The sequence below is a fragment of the Hyperolius riggenbachi genome, chromosome 8 (assembly GCF_040937935.1).
Source record: "Hyperolius riggenbachi isolate aHypRig1 chromosome 8, aHypRig1.pri, whole genome shotgun sequence".
Taxonomy (NCBI): domain Eukaryota; kingdom Metazoa; phylum Chordata; class Amphibia; order Anura; family Hyperoliidae; genus Hyperolius; species Hyperolius riggenbachi.
In genome coordinates this window covers 235,515,726-235,533,610 of record NC_090653.1, presented here as the reverse complement: position 1 = coordinate 235,533,610, position 17,885 = coordinate 235,515,726, and the positions used below count along the sequence as shown (strand labels likewise).

General features: G+C 44.2%; 1 protein-coding gene across 1 annotated transcript in view; it reads right to left on the bottom strand.

The window, feature by feature from the left end:
• ABCD1 (ATP binding cassette subfamily D member 1) overlaps positions 1–17,885 on the bottom strand; it is a 72,869-nt gene that overhangs the window by 13,405 nt on the left and 41,579 nt on the right. The window contains exons 5-8 of the mRNA XM_068248358.1: positions 12,899–12,993; positions 9,687–9,832; positions 7,681–7,826; positions 2,827–2,911 (exon numbers count right to left, since the gene is read on the bottom strand). Of these exons, the coding sequence (XP_068104459.1) occupies positions 2,827–2,911; positions 7,681–7,826; positions 9,687–9,832; positions 12,899–12,993 (472 nt within the window). The remainder of the gene's footprint in view (positions 1–2,826; positions 2,912–7,680; positions 7,827–9,686; positions 9,833–12,898; positions 12,994–17,885) is intronic.

The window sequence follows — 17,885 nt, the reverse complement described above, 5'->3', positions numbered from 1 at the left end:
GCACGGCTGGGTGATTTATGGGGGCATAGCAGAGCGCAGTTAGGGGATCGGGATTCGATTCAATTTGCCATTGTTTTGCAATGGCAAATCGAATTAAATTGAATCCCGATTGGACATGTCGGATTTAATAAGATCGTAAATAGAATCGTAATCGAATCGCACAAAAAATCGTATCGTGTAGATAGGGCTTAACTGGATGAAAGCAAAGCACTCTCCTTCACCTAGGGAATTCAATAGCAAGCCTAATGAATTAACAAGTGGAAAAATAAACATTTTAGGAGCAGACAAATGTAACAATTACGTAGTGTATACAATGTGTTACTAATACATTATCAAAACAAAAGAACTCTTTAAATAAACAGGAGAGATAGACAAAATATATGTGGGTTTAATGTACAATAGAACTGTTTATATTAAAGCTATAATGTATGACAGTGGATAAATCGTGTATTTTTTCACTTTTTTCCCTATTTTCATTTTAAAATGCATAGAAAATAAGGTAATTACTGAACAACAACTATCAGCCACAAAAAGCCTAACTTATCCTGAAAAAAACAATATACAGATCATTTAGTGGTGATAGTTATTGATAAAGTTATTGCCAAAGCAATCAGAACTGAGCTGAACTGTGAAAATGACCAGGGACGTGAAGTGGTTAAAAGGAAATAAATATGGCAGCCTCCACATCCCTCTCACTTCAGTTGTCCTTTAAGATTATCTGGCATCTCCGAGATTGTACACGTCATAACTGCACAGATAAAACCTTACAGCAATTTACTGTCAGGATATGTAACAACAAAATTGTGAAGCAAATCTTCTGGGAAGTTCAGCTAAATAGTTGGGGCGTAATACAGTTACTGGTTTTTATCCATGTCGGGTCAGCAATCGACAACAGTTGTCCGTACAGTTGTGATAACATTGCGCGTATCACGAAATATGAAGCACTGGATATAAACTTCCAAATATACGTATAATAAATAAGCAATGCAAGTACCCTCAGAGTGCCCTTTTACTCATATAGTGAAATAAACTGTCCCAGAGACAAGAAAAGCATGGAGGGGCCCCTACTGTACACTGGAGCTGTACACTCACACCTGCCGCACACTCACACGGTTCACTCATACAAGTCCAAGAGCTGATGAGGAAGCGGCGTGCAAAATGTGGGAACTTGATACGAGTAAGATAAGCTAGTCCTGTACCAGAATGGAGGCTGGCAGTCCGATGGATATACTCATGGGTTAAGGTTGTTTAGCAGCTGTAGCTGCTTTCCTTTCATAGCTTCTAGACTGCATTAACCTACGAGTGTGTCCATGGGTCTGCCAGCCTCCACTCAGGTCCAGGACTGAATTATCTTACTCACATCAAGATCCTACACTTTGCATGCTGCCTCCTCATCAGCTCATGGACTCCTTGTTTGGCCTTGTTCACATTGCGTTCCGTTCGTGTGGCCATTAGCGTTGGGTGGTTTTTGACGCATTTTTTTCTGATTCCCGGCGCTTGGGTGGGCGATTCGTTTTTGTGCTAGGCGGTTTTCTAAGCGTTTTTCCCAAGCGGTTTTGTAATTCACTCCCTGACGCAAGTCAGGAAGTGAACTCTTTGATCTGGAGAATAATAAATACAATGTATTTATTTTTAAAAACGCAAACGCAATCACTACACTTTTGCGTTTCTCCTATACTTTCCATTGAGGTGGAATCGCCCCAAAACTGGCCCACGCACCCCTTTGCCGACTGCACAGCACACGACCCATGCTAATATGAACGTTCTCGTAGACATTCATTGCACAAGTGTTTAGTGGGCAATATTAACCTCCTGGGCGTTACGCACGCCGGAGGGTTTGCAGCCGACAGTCCCCCATCATAAATTTAAGTGACCAGATAGCTGTAATATATTCAGCTAGCACTAGGCTAGCTAGTAGTGGTGGGTCTGGCATCCTCTGATTACTTATGACCCCCCCCCCCCACCGCTAAATACATTACCCAGCCTGGATCCAGCGATCGCGCAGCCTCCCCAGACAGCTCCACTCTTCTCTATGGGGAGGATCGCACATGACGTCATGCGCAGACCAGATCCTCCCCATAGAGAGGACCGGAGATGTGCAGGGAGGCTGCGCCGATCGCTGGCTCTAGGCTGGGTAATGTATAAACGGGGGGATCAGAAGTAATCAGAGGATGCCAGCCACCACTACTAGCTAGCCTAGTGCTAGCTGAAGATATTACAGCTATCTAATCACTTACATTTATAATGGGGGACTCCTGGGGACAGGCGGTGGTATGCCCGACACAGTGTCGGGCATACAGGTAAGGAGGTTAAAAATCGCCCGCGTGTAAAAAAAAAAAAAAAAAAAAAGCCAAAAACGCCTCCATTGTGAACGAGCCCTTTCAGTGGATGATGTGAGTGTTTGAGTGTGCAGCAGGTGTGTGCGGACCAGTCCAGTGTAGAGCGGGGACGCAGGCCCCTCTGTGCTTTTTGTGTCTCTGTGACTGTTTTAAATAGGAAATTTGCTGAATATAACTTAATTAAAAAATTTTTTTCAAATAAATTCATTTATAAATACATTATTCAAATATATTTATTTCTTTATTGACGCAGTCAAACATAAGATGAAGTGAACATTTAGAACATAATTTCACACTAAGTCTGACTCCATAAACAAAATAATGCAGAGGGTCCGCACACTCGAAGTTAGAATAAAGCCTTCTTTATGCACAACTTGTGACAGTAGTCCATTTCGGGGCCCCGAGGAGTCCCCTTTGTCAAGGTAACACAACAGTATGGCAATTCTGTGGAAACGCAGCCTCATATGTAATATAACCAAATACTCACTTGTGATAAAACATGCGTGCCATTCCTACTCGCTGCTTCTCTCCTCCGGACAGAACATCCTTCCAGTCGCTCACCGAGTCCCAACCTTGAGGGCAAAAAGAACATCAGACTCCACAGCCCATCACATATAGCACAATCAGTGGTGGACAAAGCTAACAGTGGGTCCCTGTGCAGAATATATGTAGGGGGACTCATGTGAGCGGGCGTGGTCATAGCAGATAATGGGTGGATCCAAAAAGAGTCAGCAACATAAAACTATGTGAAGCTAGGCTGCATTCTGTAAGCACTGTATTAATGTAGCACATATTTTATACCTATTCACTATGTCTCATATGACTGAACCACAAGCAATCATCCCTACTCCTCATGCATCAGCGTCACACATGAAAACTTGTAAAAATGTAAATTGTGAAAAAACTACCACTATTATTATTATTCTGTATATATAGCACTGATCTCTTCCACAGTGGTTTTTACAGACTACATAGTCATGTCATTGATCATCCTCAGAGGAGCTCACAATCTAATCCTACCATAGTCATAGTCTAATGTCCCGCCATATTATTATTATGTATTTATAAAGCACTTAAATTTTCTGCAGTACTTTACACAGTACATAGTTATGTCACCGAGTGTCCTCAGATGAGCTCACAATCTAATCCCTACCATAGTCATAGTCTAATGTGCTACCATATCATAATTATTATGTATTTATATAGCAATTACATTTTCTGCAGCACTTTACACCATACATAGTCATGTCATTGACTGTTCTGAGGGGAGCTCACAAACCTAATCTTACCATAGTCAGAGTCTAGTGTCCTACCTTACTATAATTTATATTTATATAGCACTGACATCTTCTGCAGCACTTTACAGAGTACATAGTCATGCCACTGACTGTCCACAGAGGAGCTCACAATCTGCCGACACATACACAGGCCTAGAGGAAAAGGTGGGCTTTTTTGTGATAGAGCTGCATGGGCCCTTATAGGACACTGTGCAGGCTTATGTCCGCCCCCATCTTAACCCACCCTCTACTTTTGTAGACTGGACATGAAATCATGGATTACTGCAAAAGTCCACTCCCTCCTGCAAGGCCCTATGTTGGATAGAACAGGAACAGAGTCAGAAGTAGGGATGAGCTCCACAGAGCTCCGGCGTTCACAATCTGAATTCTGATTACAACTTGCGGGCTGTGGCACAGTTAACTCACCCTTGTCGCTGCCTATAGCTGATGCAGTCCACAACGCCTTTCACATTCTTCCAATACTTCCACTTCCTGGTTTTGAAGGAGGAAGCATTGGAGAGATGGGACGTGATGGAACGAGACATGGAGCACATCGGCTATAGGAGGCAAAAAGGGTAAGATAACGGCTACCAGGTTGCAGCCCACAAGTTTCTGTCACTTAAAGAGAATGTAACAAAATAAACATCCCCTGGGGGGTACTCACCTCAGGAGGTGGAAGCCTTAGGGTCCCAATGAGGCTTCCCCCATCCCGGTAGCTGCAGGTAGTCCAGCTCTGGCTCCCCCGAAGCAGCCTGGAATCCTCCCCCGACAAACGCTGATAAACGCTAATTTATTTACCTTCCCTGGCTCCAGCGGGGGCGCTGTTGCGGCTCTCAGCACAGAGATAGGCGGAAATAGCCGATCTCTGTTGGGTCTGCTCTACTACACAGGTGCAGGAGACTATCTCTGAGCGGAGAGCCGATACTGCGCCTGCCCTGGAGCAGGGAAGGTAAATATTTACATCCCCGCTATTTGGAGAGGCACAGCGCGGCCACCGTGGGACACAGGAGAACAGGGGAAGCCTCGGTAAGGTCCGAAGGCTTTCCCCACCTGAGGTGAGTACCCCCCCAGCCCCCCCCCCCCCACCGGGCTTTTTTTAGTTACAGGTTTTCTTTAAAAGCGATTTTAGGGAAAGTGATTTTGTGCACTGCTTTCCCTTATGAAGTTGCTCTAAAACAAAAGTTTGCTTTCTTAAAACAGAAAGAATTTGCGATAATTCAGATTGGAGTGAGCTTGAGATGTCTCCCAGGCACCACTGCTGAATATATGCAAATTAACCATTGTACCCTTAGAAGCTAAACACACCTCCAGAACCGCTGGAATGCAATGATGTGTCAGCTTGTTAATTTGTTGCTCTAAAGTTGCTCTAAAAATGCTGCTTGCAGGGCGATTGCGATTTCAGAATCGATTTATGTCACGAGCTACATGATCGTCCAGGTGACAATACTGGACTGATTTAGCATATTTATAATTACCTCCTTTCTATAAAATAAAAATATTTTATTCATTATCAGCACTGAATATATATGCACAGTCATAAGAAACATATCTGACATCTAAATCGAGTACAGGTGAATTCTTTGTCTGCTGTATTCTGTGTGATACCACAAGAGGGCGCTAGAGGACGGGTATTAACCAGCTCAGGAAATTCACAGCAAAAATGAGAATTTCAACTTGACACCTTTATGCCTAGAACAGGGATGACAAACTCACTCAAACACATAAGAAGACAACATCTATAACATAGTCATAAGCCAAATAACATTTATTGAACAATCACAAACAAAGTGAAGTAACTATTGTAATGGTGGCTGGCCTGCTCCTCCCCATCTACAGAGTAGCACAGTACAACAGCTCAATACCGTATATACCTGTTTCAGTACAGTTTTGGGTCTCCTCTGATCTTTCTTACAGCCACATGCTCTATGCAGCAAATCTCTGGCTCCTGCAGCATGTCATGTGATCAGGAGCTGGAGGTATGAAAGCACAAAGCATACGGCTGCCAGGAAAAACAGAAGAGACAATGGGCTTGATTCACAAAGCGGTGCTAACCTACTTAGCATGTCTAAAGTCTTAAGGCGCGCTAACCAGGGTGCTAAGTAGGTTAGCACCGGTTTTCTCAATTCAGAAATCCAGCGCTAACCTACTTAGCACCCTGGTTAGCACGTCTAAAGACTTTAGACGTGCTAAGTAGGTTAGCACCGCTTTGTGAATCAAGCCCAATGTATTGCTGGAGCAGGCAAACATTACACTGCTCGAAATAAAGGAACACTATCAATACCCAAGTGTTCTAAAATGACGATGTACAAATAATGTCTAAGAAGCAGTGTAAACCTTTTCCTACTTTTCATGTGAAATATCAGAGGCAAAAGCTTTGAATTTATTGAGTGTAGGATTTAGCTTTATTTGGAACAAATCAATTGCAGAAAAGGTGTAGGCTTCAATGCACAGCCAGTGTTGCACATCAGAATACAGAGTGTTTTTCTCTGAAAGCAAAAAAAAGTATGAAAAGCTGTGGTGCCACAGACAATTACAAATGTTTACAACAAGTTACAGCCAGTTTTGGCATCAGTAAAGTGTGAAAGTATTTTGATAACAGTAAACAAATATGTTGCCAGTGAAATGTATACACCAGTACTTAGCAGCACTTCCCAAACAATTCCTATCTCCATTGAAAAAAAAAAACATGTTAATCAATAGTGTTCCTTAAAGGAATGATCAGGCAAAAAAAAAAAATAGTTTTACTTACCTGGGGCTTCTACCAGCCCCATGCAGCCATCCTGTGCCCTTGTAGTCACTCACTGCTGCTCCAGTTCCCCGCCACCAGCTAGTTTCATTTTTGCCGACCTAGCATTCTTGCTAGTGCAGGAACATTAACGCATACATTTTTTCGCGTTAGCGTTGCAACGCCAACAAATTTCAACGAAAATTTGTTGGCATTGCATCGCTAACGCTAAAAAATGTATGCGTTAATGTTCCTGCACCAGCGGGAATGCTAAAAAAATGTAAGTAATGCAGCCTGCCGATCCCGAGGTCGACTAAAATGAAACTAGCTGGCAGCGGGGGACTGGAGCAGCAGTGAGTGACTACGAGGGCACACGATGGCTGCATGGGGCTGGGAGAAGCCCCAGGCAAGTGAAACTCTTTTTTTTTGCCTGATAATGCCTTTAATAAGTTTTGTATAGTAGTGATAAAATATCTTCTAGAATCTAGACCACATACAGGGCAGGGCATACATTTGTAATTACCTTTTTCTCCTACACTTTCTCCCAGGAGATAATTTTTCATCATTCTGTTTAAAATAACATTTCAGCACTCTGCAATTGAAAAAGTACCAAAAAGTGTGTGACAAAGTGCTGTCAAAATTATTCTTGCTTTCTGGTGGCTTAAAGGATTCCTTAGCGCTAACTTTTTTCAAGAAGGATGCCGATGCAGGTTGTGCCGATGCTTCCCTCTCGTGCCCCGGCGTCTCCCTCCGTTCTCCAGTAATGATCCAAGTTCTTCACTTCCTGGTTGGAGCAGTCGGTGCCATCTGACGCAGACATATTACGCTGCGCATGTGCAGTATGTTCGCTTGGTACCTTGCTACCGAGCTTACATCATATGGGGTCGCCGGGGAGCACGGTCACAAGGCACCCAAGTGGACACACTGCACATGTGCAGCGTAGAATGTCCGGGTCGGATGGCACCAACCAGGAAGTAAAGAACGTGGACAATTACTGGATAACGGAGCGAGACACTTGGGAAAACGGGAGGTACGGTGAGCATCTGCACAACTTCCCCCACACGAGGCATCTTTTTTGAAAAATAGTTAGCGCTAAGGTGTCCTTTAAAAGGCATTTTATTAGTAAGATGTGAAAATATCACCTAGGAGTAAACTTAGGAGAACTAGTGAATTGGTTCAGGCCTATTATATCACAACTACAAGCAGCTTCTTCTCATTAGAACTTAAAAAAGGTGTCCAGTCATTTATTTTTTGGGATATACTATAATCTGGATAAAGGAGAACCTCCACAAGTGTACAGCCGGAGACTGTTCTTACTATGCAGAGTGTGTAGCCTCACCTCCTTCTCGCTGCACCAGGTACTTCAGATTCACAATGTCCAGAATGGCATCCAAGTCTTTGGCAGTGAAGCCTTTTGCCCTCATGTCAACTGCAGTGTCAGGGTAAATGACTTGATCGCGGAGGGTGCCCACAGACATGTAAGGCCTGGAAATACAGGGGAAGCTGGTAAAACAGCCATTCAGTCACCACACCAATTTCATAAATCTGAGCTGCCAGGTTTAAAAGTGTACTCGAGGTGGACTGGAAAAGAAAAAACAGATACTTGCACAGGAAAAGGGAAGCCCCTGGATCCTGCAGAGGCTTCCTGTATCCTCCTCACCCCCACTATTGTGGCATGTAGATCCCTATAACATATCCAACAAGAGCATGTCAGGTACGTTATAGTGGCTACCCAACCTGCTCTCGTCCATGAGCGGCTCCATGCTACTGCACAGACAGGCACATTCTTGTGTGGGCGCAGGACCGCTTGATTGGGCCAATAGGCAGCCTGTCATTTGACAGGCAGCCTATTGAGCCAAAGTGCGGGGATCTCGTCCTACAAAGTGAATCAACCCCCACGTCAGCTAGCTAATTGTACAAGCTGTTTGTCAGTATTTCTCTTGTCTGGCTCTTGGGGAAATTGCTAATGTTGCTGAAACCCAAGAGAAGCTGAAGACATGTCTGACACTGCCTGGCGGATCAACTGTATACACATCTCCATGGCAACAGGGACGTGAGCCCTACTGTCCCAGTTTGAAACATATTGTATGGCTCTCATGGAATTACATTTTTAAATATATGGCGTTACGGCCACGCGACCTATGGGACGTGTTCCACGACACACTACAGCACTCTTCTTCCGGCTTGAAGAAGTGCATCCCATAGGTCACGTGCGAGTGGAGTGATACGCATAGGAGCCAGACGGACTTCTGGGTAAGTAACCCCTCGTCTCCCATGCTCACACCTGCCTTAATCAACAGTCATTACAATTTTCGAATTCTAGTGGCTTTCTACCCGAAAGCCCATCTCTGATAGTAAGCTGCTCCCCAAGAGTCAGCGATGCCCCCCCCCCAGACATCCCGCCCCCCTGTGGTCCCTGCAGAGTATTAGCACAGTGGAGCGCACTCATCGGTTCACCCAGCACTCTCATTCCTGTGTGCTTCCATCATCTCCTGGAGTCAGGTACCTGGAGGTCACCACAAGGAAAAAGTACAAGTAGGAGTAAAAGAAGGAGCATTAGATGTAAAAGAGGAACTGTAGTCAAAACAACATAATGAATAAAAATGCAGATTTTTTTTTACAGTATTCATTTATAATTTAGTCAGTGTTTTCCCATTGTAAAATCTCTCCCCTTCCTGATTTTCTTTCTGAAATTTATCGCAAGCAGCAACATCTTTAGTGCCAGCAGGAATGGTCGTTTATGCATAGTTCTAAAGCCAGTAGAAAAGATTTCTGGTCTCCCAGAATGCTCTGAGGGGGAGAATGTAGCATAATGAACTGCCTTGGCTCAGCCTCAGTGGGAGGGTGGGGCTACACACCAATATACAGCTATAGGAAGTGTTTCTGATGCTGAACTAGGATATAATGTAAAAGTGGGTATTCTGAATAATTGACTGCGTTCTTCTTTATGTTGTTATAGTTCCTCTTTAAAGTAAACCAGAGACGTCAAATTGTAAGGCTTTGATACTTACGCGGGGCTTCCTCCAGCCCCATAAGCTCATCTGAGTCCCTCGCCGTCCTCCCGCGGTCTGCCGTTCAGCCCCAGTAACAGGCTCAGTCAGGTGCAGTCTGGGTCTTCTGCGCATGCAAGGGAGGTCCGTGCATTCGCAGTAGACCTGGACTGACAAGACTGAACCAGTTACCGGGGCTGATCGGCAGACCGCGGGAGGATGGCGAGGGACTCAGACAAGCTTATGGGGCTGGAGGAAGTCCCGCGTAAGTATCAATGCTTTACAATTTGCCGTCTCTGGTACACTTTAATGGAGGCTGTTAGAAGACTAGATAGAGTATTACATAGGAACTCACCTTTGTGGAATATAGAACATGTGTTGGGGCGGAGGCTTGTACAGCACACCGCTATATGCCGGCCACAGGCCTCCCAGGATGCGGAACAGAGAACTCTTCCCACAGCCATTGGGTCCAGTGATAAGAAGGTGCATCCCCTCCTCTACCTGGAAGAGAGTGAAGATATATCACAGTCAGCAATTATATAAGTGAAAAGCTTTCATTCATGAAACATGCAGAGTACTGCTAAATACAAAGCGGAATTCCAGCCACAACTGTATCAGTTCTCAATCATCTCAGATTTATTTGCACCTCAATAACAATCCTACTAACTAATGTGGACTTTGCTACATGTAGATTTGGACAGGACATTTAATAAACACAAAAATAGATCTATTCTGTATCATAATAATTTGTATAATTCTTAATTATCTCAAATTTATTTGCACCTCAGTGACATCCCTGCTGACTAAAGGTGTCCATATATTACTCGATTTTCCTGTAAGGTCGACCATTTTATTGGATCAGGGGAGAATCCATTTTGTTCCATTCTACTCGATCGCTGCAAATTGGCAGATATCTAGTCAAACTGACCAATTTACTTGGATAAATCTTTGTGTGGCATCGCAAAATTCAATCAAATATAGGCCCACTCATTGACTATCTTTTAGGCCCGCAACAAGGTTCTTAGGCCAGGGATACTTAAGACATACTCACAAAAAAAGATCATAACCAATTACTGATGGACCAACGTCATCCGCTCGCCACTCCTCGTCCCCCAACTCTTTTTCCTTCTATCTTTTCCTGCTTACTCTCTCTATTTTTCTCTGATACATATGCTCTTGAATCCTTCATACGCAATCTTATTACTATTACCAGTCCAAATTAAATTAATTGGCCACACCCTTACATAGACGATAAATCAATTCCCCTTAGCTTCGCTAGAAGCTAGGTCTCATTTGCTACCTGTATGAATAACCTATCTACACCAAACCATGCAGGGTCCAGTTAATGGGTGGTAGATACACCCCACCATTCAAAACTCATAAGCCTCCTCCTCTACCCCTATCCAGTTTACGCTGTTTAAGCTTGACAGATGCTGTTCTACTTTGCTAGCCTGTCAATAACATATTCTATTACACCGCTTAGGTTGTTTTAACTATGGATATGGTTGGATTTAGAGATTGATATGCCTTACCTGAATGTTCACAGAAAATTATACAGTATTTGCACTATTTATGTAAGTCTTGCATATGATATTTGCCATTGTACTGTTTCCTGTTTTTCTCTTTATGGAAAATTGAACAAAAATAATTGAGAACTAAAATGGTTGTGTGGAGGTGTCCAGTCTAAGTTTCTGACTGAGATATATTATATCTAAATCAATATATAAGGATAAGAGAGGCAAGGCCTTACCTCTCCAATGGTGACACACCAGTGTAACTGGAAAAGATTTTTATTGAGCATGCATAATTGGACTGGACTGATTTAGATATATCTCAGTCGGAAACGTAACCCCATACACACTCTCAACAGCGACCTTTTATGCAGCACAATTATCCAACAACTTTTGTTGTGAAACAAGTTGAAATAACTCCCCAAAAAGTGGTTTGCTATTGTTCACACAACTGATAAGACGTCAATCCAACAGTTGGATTGACGTCTTATCAGTTGTTTGAACAATAGCAAACAACTTTTTTGGGGGTTATTTCAACTTGTTTCACAACAAAAGTTGTTTGATAATTGTGCTGCATAAAAGACCGCTGTTGAACGTGTGTATGGGGTTTTACACTGGGTGCCTTCACCCGAACGTTTTAGTTACCCAAGACCTCCAGAGGAGGTAACAGCTTTTAGATTTTAGTGCAAAACCAGAAAGACCCCCAGGAGACCGACCATCCAGGAGCTGGCCACCCTGGCAAACTGAGCGTGGACGGTTTATTTACCACATGCTGATACAGTGGTTGGAGGGCTCTGCAACCCATCTTTGTGAGTATTAAACGTCCATCACTAATCCTCCACCTCCATACTCCAAGATACTGCACCATTGGGCTCCTGGTCTCTCGGTTTCGCTTCAGGTGACCCTGGACTTTACCTCAGGATTCACCAAATACCCAATTTACCCGAATGGAAAATATTGGTGGATGGTAAAGGAACAAGCAACTGTTCACATTATTTAGATCGATACAGAATCGATTTTTGGTTTCAGAGCATGGAGGCATAACATCGTTCAGCTCGATTAGTGAAGGGGAAATCGCATAGGATCTCACTTGTAGTATGTGGGCCGCTACTCGATCTACTTTTGATCAACTCTGTAGTTGATCACCCAATAAAAGTGATCACTTAATTGCTCGATGGAATAAAAAAAAAAGTAATGTATGAGTATCTTAATGTGGACTTTGGTACATGTATATTTGGGCAAGATATTTATTGAACACAATTCAAACATAGATGACACCTGTGTATAGCTTAAAAAAATAGCTGGCAGTTGAAGGGTTAAAGTCAATGTAAATACTGTTACTTCCCTGGAATGTACTGTATGTATATATTGTGAATCAAGGCTTGGCAATAGCCACAAAAGACCTCTCACCCATGTACATTGCTGCATGACGGAGTGTCTTCTAGGTAAAAGGTAAGTGACTGTACATGAACTCTGCTCAGTATGGTCCTACCCATGTGTAGCTATTGGAACGCGGGCCTATATAATCAGCTGAATGTTAGTACACAAAACTTTGTGTAATGAGTACTGAGGTCACGACTGGCACACCATGGACATGCCTACGTTGTACTATTATAGCGGTTTTCCAACAAGACCTGGCCCTTGGACCTTTAACTTTATCTCCTTGCTATCACTGCTGATAAGTCCTCTCAGTCCAGTGGTTATCGGAACAAACCATTTAGATAGAAAATCATACTATAAATACAGAGTCCATATGATAATTCATTAATGATTCCTGAGATAATGTCCCTTAGTTTACAAGTCTGATTCTATTATCTGTGCTATTGACAAAGTCCACCAAGTGCAGAATCAAAGTGCTTAGTAAGGAGCAAGCGTTTATCTAGATTCAGAGAAAGTTATCAGAGATGGAGTTGAGTAACGGGAACATAACCTCAGCTCATGACACTGACACACTGACAATATCATACAGAGGAGAGGTGAAATGTGGGGTTATTCTAGGATAGGAGGGCAGAGGTGAACTCTGGGGGAAGCGCGAGATACGTTCTCCAGGACTCACCCGTATGTTGAGGCTTGCCACTACCACGTCTCCTGTGGGGGTGACGATGGGGATATTTTCACAGATTATTCCGTTCTCCACATCCACCACTTGTCCTAATGAAATATACAAGGAATTAATAACAGGACTGTAATATGGTAAATTTAAAAGCTATAGCAGGTCTTTACCCAGTAAGCTCCTTTGTTATTCATCCCTACACAATTTGGGCCCTGGATACATGAAGGACTTGCTGAAACTGCACCACACCTCTCACAACCTCATCAGCAGGATCCATAAACTTGGACACTCCCAGAGTGCACCTCAAAACCTTTGGAGCCAGAGCTTTCTGTCATACTGCACCTACCACACCCGATAAAGACAGCCCCATCCCTGGAGTTGTTCAAATCCAGACTGAAAAGCCACCGGTTTAGCCTGGCATTTGCAGACTTGTAGAATTCTTCCTCTGTACCACAATTTGCCAATCAACCAATTACTGGTCTGAGCCATGCTTATGCGCTTTGAGTCCTATGGGAGAAAAGCACTTTACCAATGATGTTTGTTGTTGTATGCGCAACTCTGCACCAGGGGAGGCAGCATAGCATTATAATGAACGGAGAACTAATAGAGGCACTGTAATGAAGGAAGCACAGTGAGGGCACAGTAACAGCAGAAACTATAATGGAAAGCACTACAATGGAGAGAGCAATCATAGGGAGCAGTATAATAAGAGGCATTATTATGGTGGGGCAATAATGGTAAGCACTGTGACAGGAACCTTAATATAAGGTACCATAATAAAAGGCATTTTACTGGTGGAAGCACTAATAGGAGATACAATAATAGCGTGTGCACTGTTGAGGGTACTATACTGTAAGAAGCAAAAATTATGAGAGGAGAGCACTATAATGGGGAGCAGGGGACACATTGCAGAAGTTGGAACAAAGCGGTGGGTTACTAAGATAGTAGGACACTTTTTGTGGCGCACCAAAGAGCAGTGACTTACTGGAATAGGTGGGGGGAGGAGCACCAGAAAACTTTAAAGCGGACCTGAACTCAGAACCTCCTCTCTGCTCTAAAACATACACAACAGCATAATAACCTTTTGAAAAAAAACATTTCTGTTTTAGCTGATACAAATCCTACAATAATTCTGCACTGTTGCTGCTTCCTGATTCTTGGAAGCAGACATAGGGTTAGCATCCTTTGCTTTCAAATGAGCTTATTTGCCATCTCTGCCGTGGCAGTCTTGTGACACGGGGAAAGATCAAATTACAACTTGTGATTAGACACAAATGAGGGGGAATTGAACAGGCCCAACTCTCTAAATACATACAGGGTGCATTTCTCTCTGTTTTCCTTCTTTCCTGTACAAGAGTTCAGGTCCACTTTAACGTCAGTTGTTTGGAACCATTCATACTTTAGGCCACGCCCAGGGATACTTTGGAATTAGTTACCAAGACACAAATGCTAAGTTCTCAATCAAGCCAGACTCCAGCAGCCAGTGATAGTGGACAGTCTAGTTGTCTCTGGTCTGACGGTCCACTTGTGGACTGGTTGGAGACCAGGGCAGATGTGTTTCAACCATAGGATATATCAGGAAAGCATCTGCTTGTCCATAAAAATCCCGGACCACACAAAAGTTTGATCCATTTTGCTTCCCAATTTGATCCGGCTCTGTCCTGCAAGTGTGAACTGATCCCATTTACTGTATAAACGGGATCCGTTCTCTTTCAGTTTTCTACAGTGGCTAAATGTACAAAATAATGTCCGTTTTCCTCTATAGTGAAAACTGAGCACCAGGATGATGTGACCTGTAAAAGTCTGAAAACCACCGATTTATGGTTCTATGTGGTGGGATCATGCCATTACAGACTACCCCAATCAACCTACGGAGAATCAGGATTTGTTGTACTGTGCTTACAGGTGGTGACATTTAAAAATACCTTTGTTTAACTTCCGGAAACATATTGTAAAAGGAAACTGTCCTCAGGCTTCCCCCCCCCCCCCCCTTTCTCCTCAGTCCACCTCCTTTCTTTCACAAATGCCCCCTGCAGCTACTTCCAGGTCGGCTTGGTTGAGCATTAGTAGACAGACGTTGGCCCGGCTGCACGCATCTTTGATTGCGCGGCTGCGAGCGCTCTGCGTATGACGTCACGGCTACGTAGTGCACATGTACAGAGCGCTCCAGCCGTGGGATCAAGGATGTGTAAACTTAGACTTCTCACTCAGACTCCAACTCCACAGCCCTGTTAATATCCTTAACCACTTGATGACCCACCCTTTACCCCCCCTTAAGGACCAGCGTGGTTTTTAATGATCTGTGCTGGGTGGGCTCTACAGCCCCCAGCACAGATCAGGGTGCAGGCAGAGAGATCAGATTGCCCCCCTTTTTTCCCCCATATGGGGATGATGTGCAGGGGGGTCTGATCTCTTCTGCCTGCGTGTGGCTGGCGGGGGGGGGGCACCTCAAAGCCCCCCTCCGCGGCGAAATTCCCCCCTCCCTCTCCTACCTGTTCCCCCCCCGGTGATCGAGGCTGCACAGGACGCTATCCGTCCTGTGCAGCCAGTGACAGGACGTCCCCTGTCACATGGCGGCGATCCCCGGCCGCTGATTGGCCGGGGATCGCCGATCTGCCTTACGGCGCTGCTGCGCAGCAGCGCCGTACAAATGTAAACAAAGCGGATTATTTCCGCTTGTGTTTACATTTAGCCTGCGAGCCGCCATCGGCGGCCCGCAGGCTATCGACGGAGCCCCCCGCCGTGATTTGACAGGAAGCAGCCACTCGCGCGAGCGGCTGCTTCCTGATTAATCAGCCTGCAGCTGGCGACGCAGTACTGCGTCGCTGCTCCTGCAGCTGCCACTTTGCCGACGCACGGTATAAGCGTGCGGTCGGCAAGTGGTTAAATGGCAAAAAAAAAGTCTTGTACATCACCAAAGAATGTTGATGGGAGTTTTAAAATGAAACTTGAATCTTCCTTAAAAGGCTTTGGATTTATGAACAGTTTCTAGAACAAAGAGGCCTCACTAATCAACAGATAATTTATGCAGAGACAGATGCAAATATCTTTATCTTCTCTTTCAACTCCAGCCAAGTATATTGCTACAGTTATCTATGAATAATATTAACCACAGAGGGATGAGCCAAGACTAGTTATCAGCTTACACTGTTTGAAATATGTCACTTCAGCATCAAGGACTGGCACTTGTCCGATCTGTGAAATGCTAAGAATCCTGCACATATCAGGGCGAGCGCTCTAAGCACTACGTTGATTTCCCATCGATATACAGCATATTTGATCACCATGATCGAATCTACTGTGAAATCGTTAACGTAAATGTTCACCGATCGACCGACTTCCATCCAAAATCAATCGATGCAGTCAATCTGTCCAGGCTAAAAAAAAATGTTAGCGGCGTTTGATTCGGCGATGACCGACGCAGCAATAATCTCACTTGTCCAGCTGGTGCAAGTCCTTGGTCCGTGCTATCCCTTTTTCTCCATCTCCTCTTCACTTCCTGTTCCGTCCTGTGAGAAGGCAAAGTTCAAACAGTAGAGCGCCCTCTACCGTTTGAACTTCCGCTTGTCATAGGACTGATTTTGCATGCATGTCCCCGCACCAGCAAGAAACGCATGCAATTCAAACAAGTGTGCTTCCAGATAAAAGCGATGGAGTTGTTACAACAATCATCCGACTCCGAATGCTCAGTTTATGATTCCACCGACTCCTCTAATTTGCATATACCAATCTTGCTGATTGTAAGTATGTAGCATAAATGGCATTTCCTCACAGCAAAAAGCTTAGGAAATGTTAAAGCTGTATTAAGCACTTCTGGACCACGATGATTAAAATCTATGACCTGTTTGGGAGCAGTTATTCCTGCCAGGGCATAGATTTCAATCACTACAGCCACATGCACTGCTCGCTCTCGCCCCTTCCGCGCCGCTGCAACCTCTTGCTCTGCTGTCATGCTGATGGCAGAGCTTCCGTATACTGGGCAGGAGCCAAATTGGCACCTGACCCGTGATTGCTGTGACCCAATCACAGCAATCACATGGCTTAAAAGGGCACAGACAGCTCTTAAAATGGCACGACAGAGCCATCTGTCTGCAAAAGGTTAAGATTCCATCTGCTTTTGGCACCAAAATAAAGCTCCTGTCCAGGAAGCTAACATTCTGCCCCATCGGCCATCCTGACCGGTCATTACCGACATAAATGCGCCAGATCATTGCCTATAGATTAAGATTCACAGAAGCCCCATATCAGCGAGTTTCTGGTGTGAAGCCCTGCCACCTTTCAGAAAAAGACTTCTGCTTTTTCTATATCTGATATAGGAAAAGGCCAGGGCCATTTTCTGAAAGTAAGTGGAGATACCGTATATACTAACATAAGTCGAGGTACCCACTTTTCCCTCAGAAACCAGGAAAAAGTGATTGACTCATGTATAAGCCCCCTCCCCAGTATTCATATGTGACCCCACTACAAGTTAGCCCCTTCCCCATAGCCAGATGTCCCCCAGGATGATACAGCTGTGTCTCAAGACGTCACTAGATGATATCATAGATATGAGACACAGCGATTGCCACACAGGAATAATCCCTGATTATTGCACCGCTGCTTGCACGCTCTGTTCCACAAGCCAAGGAACACAGGTAGTCTTGAGTAGCGCACTCTGAACACCATGTTAAATGGGATGGGGAGCATGGACAGAGCAGGGAGCAACCTGGCAAGAACAGGGTCACTAGTACACGTTCCTTATGCTCCTATGCCAGTTACAAAAATACCTGCTCCACCGACTCGCATATAAGCCGAGGAAGTAACTTTGAGCAAATTTTTTTATGCTGAAAAATTAGGCTTATAAGCGAGTATATAAGGTATATGCTGATACCCTGCTGATATGGGGTTCCAATAATGTTATTAAACAGACAATTGGCATGATTCACAAAGCTTCTTCACCTGTTTTCACCTTATCTATGTTACATTTGTAAGCTCCCAAAGAGCAAAAATA